We start from the raw sequence: 16,549 nt of genomic DNA on the forward strand, positions 1-16,549 counted from the left end.
CTGCTCTTCTTGGGAGGGAAGCAGCAAGCCAGTTTTCAGATGTGCAGGTTGCACTCTGTGGTGCACTGCCCCAGGAATGCCAGGAAGGCCAATACCAGCACAGTGGAAGAGCTGGAACCACCTCTTTCAACACGAGCCTACGCATGGGTGATCTTACTGATTATGAAATTACTGCCTGTAGTCTGTAACAGAATATTCCTGCACCAGTGCATGCAGTGGAGCTGTGGAACTCATTGTGTCCTGCAGAGTATTGTTAATTCTAGAAGTTTAGCTGGGCTCCAAATAAAACTGGAGTGCTTTTTACTTCTGAGTTTGGAAGTTTGGGCCACAAATAGTTGAAGACTGCAGGAGAATTCTGAGGAAGTGCTGCAGCCTGCTTGCTTGCACTCCTCTCTAGGCGTCTGCTGTTGCTAGCCAGGATACTGAACGGGCAGGGGCTTCTGTCAGACGTGCTGTGGCCATTCCTGGTCTGCTTTCTGCCTTCTTTGCCTGTTTAGGACGGTGAAGGGTTGGCAGATCATATTCTTCATTTAGTAGATTAAATTGAAGACTACTGTAGAAATGAGGGGTGGACTTGAATTAATTTAGGGTAGTTTTTATAGGAGATTGGGACCACTCCAGTATGACAGATGCAAACAGAAAGAAACATGAACTTAAGCAAGTGTTGTTACAAGGATTCATAAAATCTGGGAGGGGATTGCATCCTGCCTTATTGGATGATAGTTTCCTGCCTTAAGTCTTTATCCAGACTCTCAGCTCTGAAGGCAGGCTGTAAGGATCGCCTTACACAAACCAGTTTTTGGGGCATGTATTAGGGTGTAATTAACAGCAAGTTAACAAGTCTCCAGTGATGGCACACAGTTAATCTGTTTGTACTTCTTCACTGAGAGTAAATAGCCACAGAGAAAAGCAGCATAACCAAACGACAATTAAGAAATAGCTGACACTTGCTATATTGGAACTCTAGCTTGCGATAATTAACTCTTGCCCAATTACCTTAATTTTACATGTCATTTAAATACATGGTATTAGTTATGTTTTGTTTTTTCGTTTTGTGGTTTGGGGTTTTTTTTGATAGTTCTACAGTGCTCATTCTGAAATTTCCCAAGCAAACTATTTGGCAGAGGCTTTTCAGAGGATTTTGGAAAAATATTTTGCTCTCTTGGAATAGGAGAAGTATTTTCGTGTGGGTGGATAGGGAGGATGCTGCAGAAAATGGATAGAATTAAACTACCTTTTATCTGAAAAGCTTTGAAACCTCTATGCTTCTGGCTGAGCTCTCCGTATGAGTGTGGGGGAGTTTTCCTTTTGTTTTGAGGATGCATTCTTTGTGGCACTGGTGAAAATAGTATTCCAATTTGGCCAAATAATGTTTTCAAAAATTCTTTGTACGAGCTGCTTTGAGACTGTGTCATCTGCAGTGTCCAGAGACCATGCACAGTCTGTAGGTGTGTCTGAGGATGCTGCTCCTCGTTCAGAGCGGGCTCCTCAGGCTTTTTTTGTCATGACCCTGCAATCTGAACTGGCTGCTGGAAGATCCCTCTTCTGGCACTGCCCCAGTGCTGGCAGCTGAAGAGCAGGGGTCTGCCTGAAGGGTTTAGACTCCTCTCCCGAAGGGCTTTCCCGCAGCGTGTAGCTCGCTGCTGTGCCAGCAGGGGCTGCGCGGTGCAGGAGCGCCACAAGCCGCGTTAAAAGGACGTCACTGCCACATTCCAAAGCCGCCTTTATTGCATGTGCAACTACTGTTCAGGAGACAGGGTTTTGGTTTTTTTACTTTCTCCTGACCATTTCTGTGATGCTTGTTGGTGCAGCATCTGAATGCATAGTAAGCGTTAATTTATTCATATCACAGTAATGTGAGAAAATGTTACAAATTCACATGGAGAGGCAAGACAAATTTACTTGTCCAGTAATCTTCGTCCTGCATGTGTCAGCATTTTGGGGCAGAGTTTCCTTATGCAGAATAAAGGTCTCTTCCATTTTCAAAATGGATTACTTTGCATCTCTGTAAGTTCAGAGTTTACAGGTATAAAGGTAGGGAACTGGACTATGAAGCGTCCGCAGCAAACAAGCCCCTTGCTAATCTGTGTGCTGCTCAGCCTGTCATGCAAGCCAGTTGGTGCAGCATCTGACTGTGCATCTCTGTGATACGGCCGTGCTTAAAATGTGTGACACTCCATTTTGGGAGGACGGTGACCCAGACAAAGCCTGTAGTAGACTGCCATGGCAACTTTTTACAAGTTGGCATGACATTTTCTGTTATCAGAAGGACTTGGTTACATTGACAGTGTAGCATGGAGGAAAGTAGACTGTAGGGGTGCTTGCGTAGTCAGACCTCCCAGGAAGTCAAAGTTAGCTTTGGTGAGCATGACCTAGAGTGTTTAACTGTTGAACATCATTCTGAAGCTTGGCTTTTGTTTGAGAGAAGTTTTCCTCTTGAGAGGTGCTCAGAATTCTGACTAAATTGCTCTCTAGGTCAGCTGGCTCCATCAGTATTCAGTCTGGTACAGTGAAACTACCTGGAGTTCATGCAGAATACACTTCCCTTGCACACTCTTTTTATACCAGTGCCACCAGACAGTAATGTGATAGGTTTGTTTTAGCAAGGACTGTTCTGTTTGGGGTATAATAAAAGGATGTTGTTAACCTGACTTATTTATTTTTAAAATAAGTTCTCTGAAATATCTACACAGCTGGGTTTGCTCTTCTGTCTGCTTTTTCTACTGATTTCCATGCTTCTGAGAAGGAAGCGTGTATGGCACAAGTTTGTAGAATTTTTGAAGCATGGCTGTCTGAAACACTTGTATGAAATCTTGTACTGGTTGTTAAACAACACTGCTTTTTGTGAAGCATTTCTGTCCCAAGTTGTCATGATTTTTGGATCAGCTCTTTGTGGAGCCTGAGTTTTCTGGAGAGAGGCAGGTGGTGTAAATATGAGAGCACACCTTGCAGCGTGCCATTTCTGCCCCTTTCAGGTGAGGAGTCACGTTACCTCTGCCTGACAGCTAGCTCAGAGCATACCACTTCCCATTTCTGGTATTCTGGAAATGCGAATGTGAGGTACAGTGAATTACTCTGGTTTTCAAGTTTACTTTTAACCATGCTACTGAAGCAGTTTGCATTTTCTTAATTCTTCTAGTTATGTAATTGTAGGGTAAGAAAGAAGAAAAATGTGAGGAAGTAGGAGCGGATGATGAAGCTGTTGTGTCTGTACAAGTGTTAAGGATCTCTTTCCTCCCCCAGAGGATGCCAGCCCCCATCAGACTGCGGGAGCTGATCCGGACCATCCGGACAGCAAGAACCCAGGCAGAAGAGCGTGAGATGATCCAGAAGGAATGTGCTGCCATCCGGTCGTCCTTCCGAGAGGAAGATAACACGTACCGGTGCAGAAACGTGGCAAAGCTGCTGTACATGCACATGCTGGGATACCCTGCACATTTTGGACAGGTGGGTCAGAGTTCAGTGCTTGCTGTGCTGTGGGCATATGCCAGTCTGCTTTGTCTGTTTGGAGCACGTTGACTTGTTTGGAGCATTCCCTGCTGCTGCTTCAGGATGCCTGGAGGTCTGTCTGAGCAGTTATGAACAGTCACATTAGTTAGTTTTGTCTTTGTTAGTGGGCTCTGTTGTTTGGAGACCTATATTTTATTATGGAACTCAGGGTTTTTTAGAACATCTGCTTTTTGACAGGCTGTCTGCTGCTCACTATCCATGCTTCTGCAAGGCAGTAGTTCTTAAACTGCAGCCCAGTACATATGAGTATTTCTAGATGGGTTTAAAACAGCACTTTTGGAGTTCTGTCTCTGATGGAAAATACCAGATGCTTCAAAGGAGTCTTTATATACTCTTCCTTCTAAAGCAATCTATTCTAGGCAGATAAGAGATGGTCTGTTCCCAGCAATAAGAAATGGCTGTTCCCTATCCCCATCTTAGTCAGGTGTCTTGGAGAATGCTGGTATGAGTTCTCCATCTCTTGGCTTATTTTTGACATGGGTAGCTTGCGGAAGAGGGAGATAGGAAGATGTGATTTCTTGATCTACAGGATATTCTTCAAGTTGAGCTTTGCTTAGTCTTTGGGACGTAGTCTGTTTTGCTTACAAGCCAGCAAGTGTCCTGTTAGTAGTAATCTAACCTTGGCCTTCCATAAAGCTAAATAAAAAGTCAGTCAGATTGTTGGATTCCTTAAAGTAGCTTCATGTCTTGAATGTCCATCCATTCATGATTGGAATTACCAATCCTGACACATCTCACTGACACAGTAAACTGAAACCACTGAATCAAATTCCAAACAGTCCTAGTGTTAGGGGGTGAGTCTGGGCTGTGCTGTTGCATCTGAAGGGCATCATCTTACTTCTACAGCATTGGATTCTTCTCTCAGGATAATGAGCTGTTACATAAGAGCAAGTTTAGTATCCTGTTCTTAACACTTCACATAGCCAGATTCCCTCGTCCAAGAGAGAAACAGTCTGCTAAAATAATTAGTCCAAGTATCAAAGAGCTGCAAGAAGAATTAAAAGTGTTACAAATAAGTGTCGTATAGAATTTCTACATTTGACCTATGCTAGGAACATGTTTAAGGTTGTTTTTTTTTTATTATTTTATCTTGTTACTCAAGTATTTAATCCCATAAAAGGAAAATTAAGTATCTAATATTGTCATTTTCTGCTTTGGTCAACAGTGGTAAATTACCTCTTCATTCCCAGTGGAAGAAGAGTAAACCAGATTATTCAGTATCTATTCTTGCCAGGGTTGTTGCAGTCCAAACAGAAGCACCCATGCTGACTGCTTTTGGAACAGAGTACATCATTCAGTGTCCTTGTTTCTCTTGTAGTCTATCAGTTGCACTTTCAGGAGGATGCAGGGCCCAGGGCTGAGGAGGAAGTTTAACAAGCACTGTCCAAGTGAGTAAGCTGCAGACCTTTGCATGCCCTCAGTTCTTATGACTGGAAGGAATCTTCCAAAGTGCTAATATGCTGTGAGTAGAGCGTGGGTTGCATGAGTTGAGGACCTGCTGAAGACACATGCTGTCCCAGCAGTGGGGTCTGGTGGATGGGACAGTCCAGCCTTGCAGACAGGAAGATTCTGAGCACAAGAGAATAAATAAGCAGGAGATATGTTTCGGTGAAAAGCAGAAGAGAGCCACAGGCTGTTAGACAGTCTCTCTTAAAGATGGAAGCAGACATCTGACTTCACCCAACAGTGTGAAGGGGGGTAACCTGTAATAAAAGAGAGCGTAGAGAAGGTGTCAGAAGTAGTGAGTGGTTGATCTGCTTCTTTCCAGGCCAGGGATCCTTACCTTGGTCCCAGGATACGGTGCGCAGGAACGCGAGCGCTGTGTTCAGCCGGTGCGTGCTGCGGTGCACAGAGTGGCAGGCTGTCTCTTGAGAGTGTGCAAAGGCTGCTTGTGCAAGTTCAGAAGTTCTCCGGCAGTCTGGGCAAACAGTTAAATAACTTCATTATTGACATTATTTCTACTTGCAAAAAAAATCCAGTTGAAAGAGTGGGTATATCACTGAAAACTTGGCTAGGTTTTAGTCTGGCTATATGCCTGTATAATATCCAACTTTACTAACATATCTGTTACTGTACTGATGTAGCAGGGATTAATTGTTCCTTTGAATGAAAGTGGTATAGTGGTATCAAGATTTCTTCCACTAATTAGACCTAGTAGGAGCTTCAGCTGATCACGTTTCTGTTGCTGTGCATGAAGCTAGTTCACATGTATTTATATACAAGTGAAGCAAGAACTCATCAGCCTTTCACAGGGTAAATTTCAAAAGTAACTTTCAAATTCAAAAGTGATAGAAATATATCTTACAGTATCTGTTGCAGTCATTAGCTTATTTCTGCCTTTTCTTATTCATCTTCTGCCTTTGCTGGCTCTTATATTGTAGCTTAGATATCAATTCTATGTTGCATTTTTGCAGGGGCTACTGTGAGGAAGTATCTTGTACAACTAGGGACTAAAGTTGGTTCAGAGGTGCATTAATCTCCTACACAAAGCACTGCAAAGATAAGAGGTCAATATCCAGTGTTCTGTACCTTATCCCTTATTGATCTTGCCCATCTGTGCAAGTTTCAGCTGTCTTTGTGGGTCACTGATCTTATTGTTCAGAGGCATTTCTTTATTCTAGATTTGCAGCCTCTTTAAGCTTGGCAAACTGAATTCAGTTTCTTTCAAGCTTTTTCTTATCAGTTTGTCACCCTGCTGTAGCTGGGTGTTCCTCTGTGACCACTTCTTGCATAGCTGAGTTGTGTGTTCTGATGCCACGCACTTGTGAGGACATGTTGGTGCCTCAGCCATAGTGTGCACTTTCTTTGACACTACAGCTTTCATTTTCTTTCTCCTGTGCAGCTGTACCCTCGTGGTGTGTGTGTGCTTCTCGCATCTCACTGTGTCTGTTGCTGTCTTCAGACTTCCCTATAGCTAGGGACCATGAGAAACTTCATGTTGCCCTCTGTCTTTTTGCCTGTGCTTCCCTCCTTTAGTTCCTGTAGAATGGATCTGTTGGAAGCTTTGACCCCTCTTTGAACCCACTGTATGTGCTTACTTGCTGCCCCAGCTCGTTTGTAGAGCAGACTTATGGGGTGTGTTTGTGAGGGACAGGTCTCTTACCTGTTTTGAGAAGCCTTTTCTGCTGCTTCCTGTCTGGAAAGTAGATATTAATTATACTTGATCAGTTATCTGTTGGAGAAAAACATTTTAGTGCCTAGTAATGTCAGAATGTCTCTGTGGTTGATGTCCCTTTTTTTCTTTTCCCTTCAGTAAGAAAGTGTTACGTTTTAAAAATGGGTTAGCAATTAAATCCTTAATCGGCTGAATGCAGATGGCACCTATGCTTGTTATCTTGGGGATCTCCTTTATGGTGCTGAACACAGTTGACATTTCTACATGGTGAAGGACGCTTGTAGTGGCTACAATGCACATGATTTTAGTCAAGCTTCCACGTTTTCAAATAGAGATTACAGACCAGCACAAAAACTGAAGTGTCTCTAAGGTTTACCTAGCTAGCAAATTAGTTACAGGTCATAATAAATAAAAATTGTCTTTGACAACTTAGAGAGGATTGATCCTCTCTGGTAGTTAGATGGACCCATTTAAGCCTGGTTGAGAAATTTCCAGTGCACATAAAAAGTGACACACAGTTTAGGTTTCCAGATCTTTACTATTTTGGTTTTAGTGATGGGTGTCTTGACTCTGTCAATATGTTGTCTTTTACTTTTGCGACCTGACATAAACTCACATACTGGTATGTCTGAGGTTGTGGAAGGCCAACAGTGTCTGGCTACTTCAAGATGCAGGAGATGCTAACGACTTTCCTGACGGCTTGCTGGGAGCTTCAGGCAGGTCATTTAAGCTTTCTTTGTTTTCCACATCCCCAAAATGGGAATAAAATACGCTTCAAAAAATGCATTCTGAGACAGCTAAATAAGTCAACATCAAAATGCAAAATTTCTCCTCTAGCTAAGAAGTAGTTTAAGCTAATTCTGTCTTGTTTTCTTCTTTTTTTCCCTTTTTTTTTTTCCCCAGTTGGAGTGCCTCAAGCTCATTGCCTCTCAGAAATTCACAGACAAGCGCATTGGGTATTTAGGTGCCATGTTGCTGCTGGATGAGAGACAGGATGTCCATCTTCTTATGACCAATTGCATCAAGAAGTAAGGGTACCACCTCTCTCGCCATCAACACCTGCTTTGAGGTTTCAGGATCTGAAAGTATATTCCTGCAAGTGGTATTTTGAGTACTTTAGGGTTTTTTCCCCTTGTGTTAGAAAACTGGTACCTTTAATTTGTTGTCTGCTGCCCGCTGTATGAGACTGGTCTCGTATTGTGCCATATTGGATGATTCTGTCTAACTTTCTTAGAGGGAAGAGAATATCAAATCGCATTGGTCCTGAAGAGGTGTACGTGGCAAACAACACTTAATGTAACCACTGCTATGGAATGGTAAAAAATGTTTCTGGAGGTCATGTTAAGATAAATATAATAAAGTCAGGGAGGGGAAATGACCACAGTAAATTGTTCTGCCAGTGCAGGAGACCTCTGACTGTTCTGAAGAGCTCTCTTGCATTTCTGTAAATTAAGTATATTCCACCTTGAAGTAGGAAAGAGCCAGGCAAGCTGTAATGCAGCAACAGTAAAGATCCATGCACCTTTTCAATGTTGTTGAATAAGAATGCTTTTATAACACTGTTAAAACTTTGTAGGCTAGACCAGCCATCATATATCACAAAGTTATCTATATTGCAGCTATTTTGTCCTGTGTTTGTTTACTTGACTTGTACTGATGAGCTCTGCCTGACTTCAAGGATGAAGACAGTGTATCCCGCTTTCCCTTTCAGGCTGGCCTAAAAGTCCTGATGAATGGTTTTACTTGGAAGCCAGGCAGCAACTTGGCATGTGCTGCCTGCTTGACATTTTGCTGAAATCCAACAAGAGCGAATGGGAAATAAATTGTTTTGTTTTTTAAAACTTTTTCTTTCTTTCAGGACAATGCTGTTAAACTGAGACTATTTTACATTGCAGTTTAGTGGATGGTGATTGGTGCATTTCCAATAACATTCCTGTTCAAGATGGATGGGAGCAGGAGTGGAACTGGGTTCTGGTGGCTTGGTCGCGTGTGGTGTATCTGTTTTTATTATTTACTTTTAGAACATAAGCTTCCCAGATAGTAGCAAGTAAAGTATTGACCTTCAAAGTGCTTGGAAATAAACTTGACCAAACTGTGGGCCGAAGGATCTGGTAACGTTGGACCTCGCGTCCAGGAGAGAAGACATTTTGTGAAAGACTTTTCATTGAAGTGTCATACCTGTGAGGTGGTTCTATTAGAACCAGGCTGCTCGATGAACACCTTTCTTGATTGTGTATGCTAAAATGAGTGTGTGTTAAGGGTGTTTTGAGTTTGAACTGTAAATGGGTCAGACTGAAGGTGAGCAATGGTGGACAGCTTCCTACCACCTCAGTGGGTTGTTTATTGCTTTCCCCTTTGGTTTCTGTATCTCCCACTTCATCTTGCTTTTATCTAGATATTAAGGTATTTGATTTATGGCATTGCCTTTCATTATTTTATAGTGAGACCTAGACTTTTGATACCAAAAAAGTGAGCACCCTCGTGAAGTACGTGTTTGCTCTACACCTGACTTTATATAGCTGCCCAAAATTTGTTAAAAGGAAGGAAGCAAAAAAAACCAAGCCATTTAGTACCATGTGCTATCTGTTCCTTCATCTGCATGTTGCCATAGCTGCTTGATGTTACAACCAGAATACTCTCTCTTGCTTCTCTGCACGTCGTGCACATTTACTTACCACTGGTTTCCCCAGCTCTCCCGTCACGCAGCCCCCAGCTCCCAAACCAGGAACCGTGTCTTTTACTTCCTTCCACATTGAACCCTGGATACTGTGGTGACATGAGTACCAAACAGCCTGATGGAAAAGGAGTGCAGAAATCTGTTTTAAAGGCTGTCAAGATTGCCATGTGGAAGCTCTAGTCTTGCAGTTTGTGTGACAGTAGTAGCTGGCCTCATGAATAGCATCTAGTGTTAGGTGGTTTAACTTCTTATTGACTGCCTTTCACAACTTCCTTAGACATGTGAACAGTTAGGATTGCTAAACAAAATTCCTGTATGGATTATTTTCAAGGTGTGAGTGGTGGGGTTTGTGGTTTTTTACTTAGGATAGAGGATATTTTTACACAGATTTTTATATATGGTTTTGTTTGTAAATGCAGAAGCAAAAGTCTGCCACAGGAACACATTTAAACTGAGACAATCCACAGAGTCACTGCAGGGCTGTACTTCATGTGAGGTTCTTTTCTGCATGCAAATTCCAAAATAAAACATTTTGCGAATGGGACTCTGTGTTCTTTCCTCTTCTCAGCTCAATCCATAGACACCCACCTGATAGTTTTAACCAAGTATTTTATCTTTATTATTGAGGATTCTCAGTAGAAGTAGTAGAAAACCCTCTGGTACATGCACTCAAAGCTGCTAGTGCTCCTAAGATGCTCCCAAATAGCTGAGAATCTGGAGAGTTCTTCTGAGCCATGTGTGCAGCTGGTTCAATGACTGTAGATACAGGTGCCTGTTTTTTTGTGTGTTCAGGTGCTTGGTGTGCATGCTGATTGGCTTTTTTTTGTTCTCCTTTACAGTGACCTTAATCACAGCACGCAATATGTGCAGGGGCTGGCACTCTGCACTCTTGGCTGCATGGGCTCCTCAGAAATGTGCAGAGATCTTGCAGGAGAGGTGGAAAAGCTCCTCAAAACTTCCAACTCCTATCTTAGGAAGAAGGTACTTCAGGGAACTTTAGAATACTTTGTTATGGATTAAAGCTCAAGATTGATTGGATACCTGCTAATATCTGGAATACTAGATGGCTTGAATCACAGTGGCTATTTTCCCAGTGTGCAAGACAGGGATCAAAACTCCTTGTCTCTCTGTAGTAGGAATGTGTGTAAGCCTCCAAAAGACAGGCCTCCAGCAGGTGAGGTGGTTGTTTCAGTTTTGGTACTCTTTACCATAAGGTTATTGATGCTCATGTGAACGCCCACTCCTTCAGACATTAACCCCAAACTTCTAGTCATCAATTTTATTTCTATGGCTTCTCAGATAAGTCCAGAGAAACTCTGATCATTAATAGTGCAGGCTAATACTTGAATATTGGAACCTATTTGGTCTCTTCTGTTGATAATGGTGACAGCAGTAGGTGAGATAGAAAGGTTAAGGGCTTGAAATGGGCAAACAATTATAAATTGTCTTTTTTGCATAACAGACGTGCTGTTGCATCTGCAAAGTGTCCATGTTCTTTTAAATTTGTGTCATTGTTAAGTCTTGGGAAGGGTGGGCATCAGAGAGATTTAGGAAGAGATGCATTGTTACTTGTTTGGCTAGTGCTGCATCTGGAGAGAGGTTGAACAGAAAGCAATGCTGAAGAGGTATTGCTGTGTTCTTTGAAGAGGCCCTTAGTGTACTTGGTTCCTAAGCAGCTGCAGAGAACTGTGTCTCATGTTACTCTGTACCCTAGAAGAAGTAGGCAATTTTTTTCAATATATAGTTTTGTTTTTCATGGGACACATCACCTGCAGGAGGAAGTTTCTTTGTGGGGAAGGAAATGATATTGAAGGCAAGGAAAATGACCCATAATTTGACATAAGCCTAATTATTTGCTTCCAGTGCATTATCCCCTCCCTAGCAACAGGAAGGTGGACTGAAGTAGCCCAATTAAAGGCAGAGCTGTTTCATGGTTGCTATTGCTTCTTAAGTGAAGAATGTAAAAATGAGATGTGCTAAGTGGGAGTATTACTTCGTAGCTCAGTACTTATTTTTTTCTCCCCTCCTCACTTGTGTTAGTTTTATTAACTCTTCTCTGTGATGCCGTTCAGTATGACTTGTAGTAGAGAGATGGAAAAAATACCATAAACTTTCCAGGCCTTTGTATACCATGAAATCTGTGATAGTTCCCACTGTGCTAGATGTTCTCAAAACGTGTGATTGTCACTCCAGAATGTACTAACAGAGCTGTCTTTCCTATACAGGCAGCATTGTGTGCTGTTCATGTCATTAGAAAGGTGCCTGAACTCATGGAGATGTTCCTGCCAGCCACCAAAAACTTGCTGAATGAGAAGAACCACGGTAATACCTGAGACTCTGCTTAGCAAGGCTATGCCATACAGGATGGTGCACTTGCTACCTAAGCCATGTGTTTGGAAGGAACTTTTGAGGTGTATTTGTGTTATTTGTTTCTTCGTGTTTCTATGCAGTGAAGGAGAATGTAATTTGGAAGGAGGGAATGTGTTGGTCAGCAAGATTTTTACATGGCATAGGTGATCAAAGGAACTCTTTCACTGTGTTTTTGGTATACTTCAGAGTGGGTGAAATGGGGAAGTTTGTGGTTTTTATCCCACACACTGACTAAAGGAAGTCTAAAATGCACCATTTGGTCCTTTTCTTGTGTGCCCTGTTAGCATAGCATTGTAGGATTCTGTGATGCTGTTTTAGCAGACGTTCTCAGACGTACCCACATCGCTGCCAGGAGGGAGTCTTTCTTCAGGGCCATTTCTAGTTAGAACTGCCTCACAAAACAGATCCTCACTTTACTAGTCCTTTGCAAGATTATTTTGGTTTGAATTTTCTCACACAAGTTCTTCTAGAAGATTATTTAAGAGAAATACTAATATTAACACCTTGACTAATTTGTATCAAGCCTAGTGTTCACCTCCAAAAGTTTGAGTCCTGTGGCACATCTGCAATGAGCACGTTCCTTAAAAAAAAAAAGTGTGTGTGCTGGGAGTTCTGCAGTAGATGTTTGCAGTGCTGAAAACCTGTCAACAGGGAGAAGCTCTGTCTTAGGACAGAGTAGTTGTAAGTGCCAACAGTCCCAACGGGCCACAGTAGCTTCCTGAGAAACTATTGTTTCTTTTTTTTTTTTTTCTTTTTTGCCTGTGTTGTAAACGTTTGGGGTACAGGACAGTTTGCATATGGAATGTGGTCTCTGTGTGTGCACCTGGTTTACCTTGATTTAAAGTGGGGTAATCAGAACATTTACACAAGGCGTTGCTTCAAGCAGGCAATGGTCTTTAAGACTGTCAGTAAGCGAGGCATACATGATCCATCCTCTGTCTTATGCAACCCTGAAAAGCTGAGAGCTGTTCTGTTCCCACTGTCCCCTCTTTAAAGATTCTGTCCTCTTCAGGCCTTGGCCAAGCAGAGAATTGAGTCGAGGTTCAGCTGAATTCAAGAACCAGGTCATCCTTTTGGCTTTCTTTATCCTTAAAAATCAGCATCTCCTTTCCAGCAGTCATAGCTGTAGGCTTTGTGTTGAGCTTTCTCTGAAGTACCATGTAGGTGAAACCCCTTTAGCAGCAGCCTCTTGGGAGGTCTCAGTGCTACGTAAGCAGTGTCAGTGTTAAGAAGGGTGTGACACAGGCTTTCTAGATAAATATTTATGGTACTTAAATCAGATTTTGCATAGAACCTGCAATAGGTCAGATAGCTGCATAGATTGAGAAATAAAAATGTCACCATCTGTAGAAAACATTGCTTGTTAAGAGGCTTCCAGTCTCCTTCTCCAGTACAGACTATAAGCTACAGAAAATGAATGACTGAAAAAGCATCTGAGCAGGATTGCTGTCTTAGAGCTGAATGCAGATGGAAAATAATGCTCATTGTTGAAGTTTCATGCTTTACAAGGTTGTCTCACTATGGCATTGGTGTCTAGTTAAGTGGTTTGTAACTGACACACCTCTTCTATTTCCAGAGACACTTTGACTGCCTTTTGTTAAGGCAGGGCACACAGCAGCTGACTGCCAAACCACAGACAGTGGCTGGACCAAGCAGCCTACTGTAGTCTTTCTCTAGACTGAGTTCCAAGACCTCCTGAGGAAGACACAATTCAGACCACATAAGGTCGGCTAGGGTACTGGCATTAGGAAACTGGGAAGCAGGAGGAATGCAATATGTGCAATGCAGTTAACACTCATTATCCTTCTGGAGTCTGATATTGGTATAGAGCCATAGAATGGCTTGGATGGAAGGGACCTTAAAGATTGTTTAGTTCAACTCTGTCTGTTACCATCTGACTGTGTTTAGTATGCAAGTTTCTGCAGCAAAGTCTGGTTTCTCTCCTCCTTTGGTCTTTAGTTGCAGCTTTAAGACATGAGCCTGTTGCTACCTGCTTCTTTTGGGTACAGCTGTGAGGGCAAATGTGTTTTGGGTTAGATGTGCTGGGTTCAAGAAGAATGTTTTAAAAAATTATTTCCTGTTGTTCCCTTAGGATCTTTGTCACACGTCTGGAGTCAATGAGATTGTTAAACATTTTTTTTCTCTCCCTTTTCCCCCCACTCCCTGTTTTAGGTGTTCTTCACACATCAGTTGTCCTCCTCACCGAGATGTGTGAGAGAAGCCCAGACATGCTTGCACACTTTAGAAAGGTAAGCATGAACTTACAGTATTGCAGAATTAATATTCATGGTTCTGTTTGTGGTGGGTTGGCTTGTTTCTTTAACTGATGCATCCTCTTAGTGTCCCTAGTGAAAGCAATGTGCATGTCTTCTAATAAAATCCTTACAACTAGTTGGGTGAAGAATTAAATGATACTGTCTGCTTGTTATCAAAATGTTTTAAAATCATTAAATTTAGGAATTTTGTATGTATCTAGCCCTAATCATCTTCAATATAAGTGGGTAAGTTACAAAACATCAATATTAAGAGTGTGCAGTATGAAGGTCATCGTAAAGTTAGATTAGTGTCCCCTTTGGTGTTCCCTTAAGATTTTTTCCACTCTGTTGTGAATTGCATAGTGACATTGGAATCACAAATGTATTAAACGTAAAGAGACAAAGATGAAAAACTGAAGCTTATGCCAACACTTGAATACCTTAACTACAGCCACAAAATTTTATGAACTCAAGCCAAAAATACCAATGGAAGTCCTAGTTCTCTAGATACCTCACCTCTGGTGCATGCCATATTATGTCATTTTCCATTTTAACTTAGAGTTTGAAAGTCAGTGTCACTCTTCCTCTTCTGGTTAGGAATGTTTGCTTTTCCTGTGACTCCCCAGCACAAACTTCCTTGTGCTATTTACTGTAACTTGCTGTGCAGTATTATTGCCATATGTAAGACTACCAACAGAAAGGAATCTGAAAATTTCATTGGTTGTTATTCTGACTTCTTGATCAAAGAAGGAGAAAAGCTAGTAGAACAGAACTGAGTGTTGGCTCCTCTGAAAAGTCTTAAAGGTGCTTATTTATTTGCATGCCCAGCTGGTGGTTCTCCCTTGGCCTGTCTGTATGGTTAGGGATTTCAAACAGTGCGTCCTCTTCATCCGAGCGTCGGGGCGTGCATCTTCCATTGGCTGCGTGCCAGAGTGGGAGTGAAGGTGGGGCCAGGCTCATCTTGCAGATAGCCATCCCTGCTACTAATTGCTCAGTTAAGGTGATAGCTGGGGGAAGAGACAGAAGCACTGAGCTGCAAAATTTAAGTACTAGGTACAGTCTTTTCTAGCTGTCTCTTGCAGTTGTTTATGCTGTGAATGGTGTAACATTGATCCCTAATGCCTGCTTCATCTGTTTTGTCCCTTTTGTTTGGAATCCTGCTGTGTGTTAGAATGAAAAGGTAAGAGTTAATTCTTCTAGATGGTGCATGCTTGCATTGAATCTGTAGATATTTGTCTCTTGTGAGGCATTGCCTCTTAATACCACATTTGTGATTGATGTCACATGCTTAGATCAATTATACTTGTCTAATGCCTTTCGTGTGCTGGTCTTGTCTTGTCACTAAACCTCTGCACCCATGACAGCCATGAATCTCAGTTGTGGCCTTCTCCAAACATAAGCCTGCTTTCCTCAAGCTCTCTCTAGTTTGAGGAATACGTTAGGGATATTTTTTGTGTGTGTGTGTCTATGCAAACTGTAGCCTTGGTCTTTCTTCTTACTGCAAACTGGGCTTTGTGTTTGGCCTAAATCATGGGGCCACTTTGGCCATTCCCAGAAGGGAGCAGGGGAAGTCTGTTACCTAGTTGCCTGTAAGAGGGTTTGCTGTGCTGCAAAGAGCTGCTAAGTACAGCTGCCTTGCTGATATTTTTGCTAGGTGTAATTTGACTACAGAAGTCTGGGGGTGGGAGGGTGGCTCTCAACCGATTGCCATGGCTGTAATGTTTCCCCCTGTCTGTTCTGCCTTTAATCCTGATAACTCTTGCATGTTAGAAGGGGGAGGGGGGGAAATGTTAATCAGGGTTCCAGGAATGTTCCAACAGGTCACTCCACTTTATTTTTCTCTAAGGCAGACAATAGGAAATTTGTGGTTCTTTTGTGTTTTATAGAATGCATGTTTTCAGAGGAGTTTGTAACTCCTGAAGAGCAAAGGTAGGAATAAAAAGAGATGATGGGGAAACTTGTCTGATTTTCTTCCACAGGGACAAGTGCATACAGGACTTTAGTCCAGAAAATACTGCCCATTTAGTACATCCCCATGAAGCTGTTGTGCTCTGTCACAATGTGATTTCGGCACATTTTGCTACTGTCTGCCCTAAATTTGAAGCACCATCTTGATTTGATGTTGTCATAAGTGGGAACTTTACTATAAGCAATCACTGGCAAACATTTTGTGTGAATGCAGTCCCTGACTCACAGTGGGTGTACATGTATGCAGGAGTAGCCCGTCTTAAGGACAGGGCAGTCTGTTAAATCTTGAGGATGAATTCATTGGGAAGGGTTTTGTAGAGAATGTTTTCATGCACAGAATAACTGTGATGCCTAGAGTTGAGAGGAAAGAATGTTGCTGTCCTGGTGCTAGCTGTGCTTCAGGAATGAAAAACCCGCTGAGTGCAGCCACCAGAACACTTCTGTCTAATTTGTAACCTCATCTCCAGCAAGTGTCTGGAATACTTTAATAATACCAGCACTGAGAGGGATAAAAGAAACTTTCTATGGAAGGAATAAAGCTTGTAGAGATCTACATCTCTACATCATCCACCAGGAATGGTTTTTCTCTTACTGCTCAGTGAAAATCAGTCCAGCTTCTGTCTTTCAGCCTTAAGATTTTTCATAGGATGTGTT

General features: G+C 42.2%; 1 protein-coding gene across 2 annotated transcripts in view; it reads left to right on the forward strand.

The window, feature by feature from the left end:
* Positions 1–3,243: 3,243 nt before the first annotated feature.
* The window catches only part of AP1G1 (adaptor-related protein complex 1, gamma 1 subunit), a 35,997-nt gene continuing 22,691 nt past the window's right edge, over positions 3,244–16,549 (forward strand). Inside the window, exons 1-6 of one of the 2 annotated variants that reach the window (XM_008943342.1) lie at positions 3,244–3,447; positions 7,529–7,653; positions 10,142–10,283; positions 11,528–11,624; positions 13,845–13,921; positions 15,099–15,107. In XM_008943342.1, coding sequence (XP_008941590.1) covers positions 3,247–3,447; positions 7,529–7,653; positions 10,142–10,283; positions 11,528–11,624; positions 13,845–13,921; positions 15,099–15,107 — 651 coding nt within the window. In that variant the 5' untranslated portion in view covers positions 3,244–3,246. The remainder of the gene's footprint in view (positions 3,448–7,528; positions 7,654–10,141; positions 10,284–11,527; positions 11,625–13,844; positions 13,922–15,098; positions 15,108–16,549) is intronic. The other variant, XM_008943416.1, reaches the window with a different exon arrangement.

The sequence above is a fragment of the Merops nubicus genome, unplaced genomic scaffold (assembly GCF_000691845.1).
Source record: "Merops nubicus isolate BGI_N331 unplaced genomic scaffold, ASM69184v1 scaffold9980, whole genome shotgun sequence".
Classification (NCBI taxonomy): Eukaryota; Metazoa; Chordata; class Aves; order Coraciiformes; family Meropidae; genus Merops; species Merops nubicus.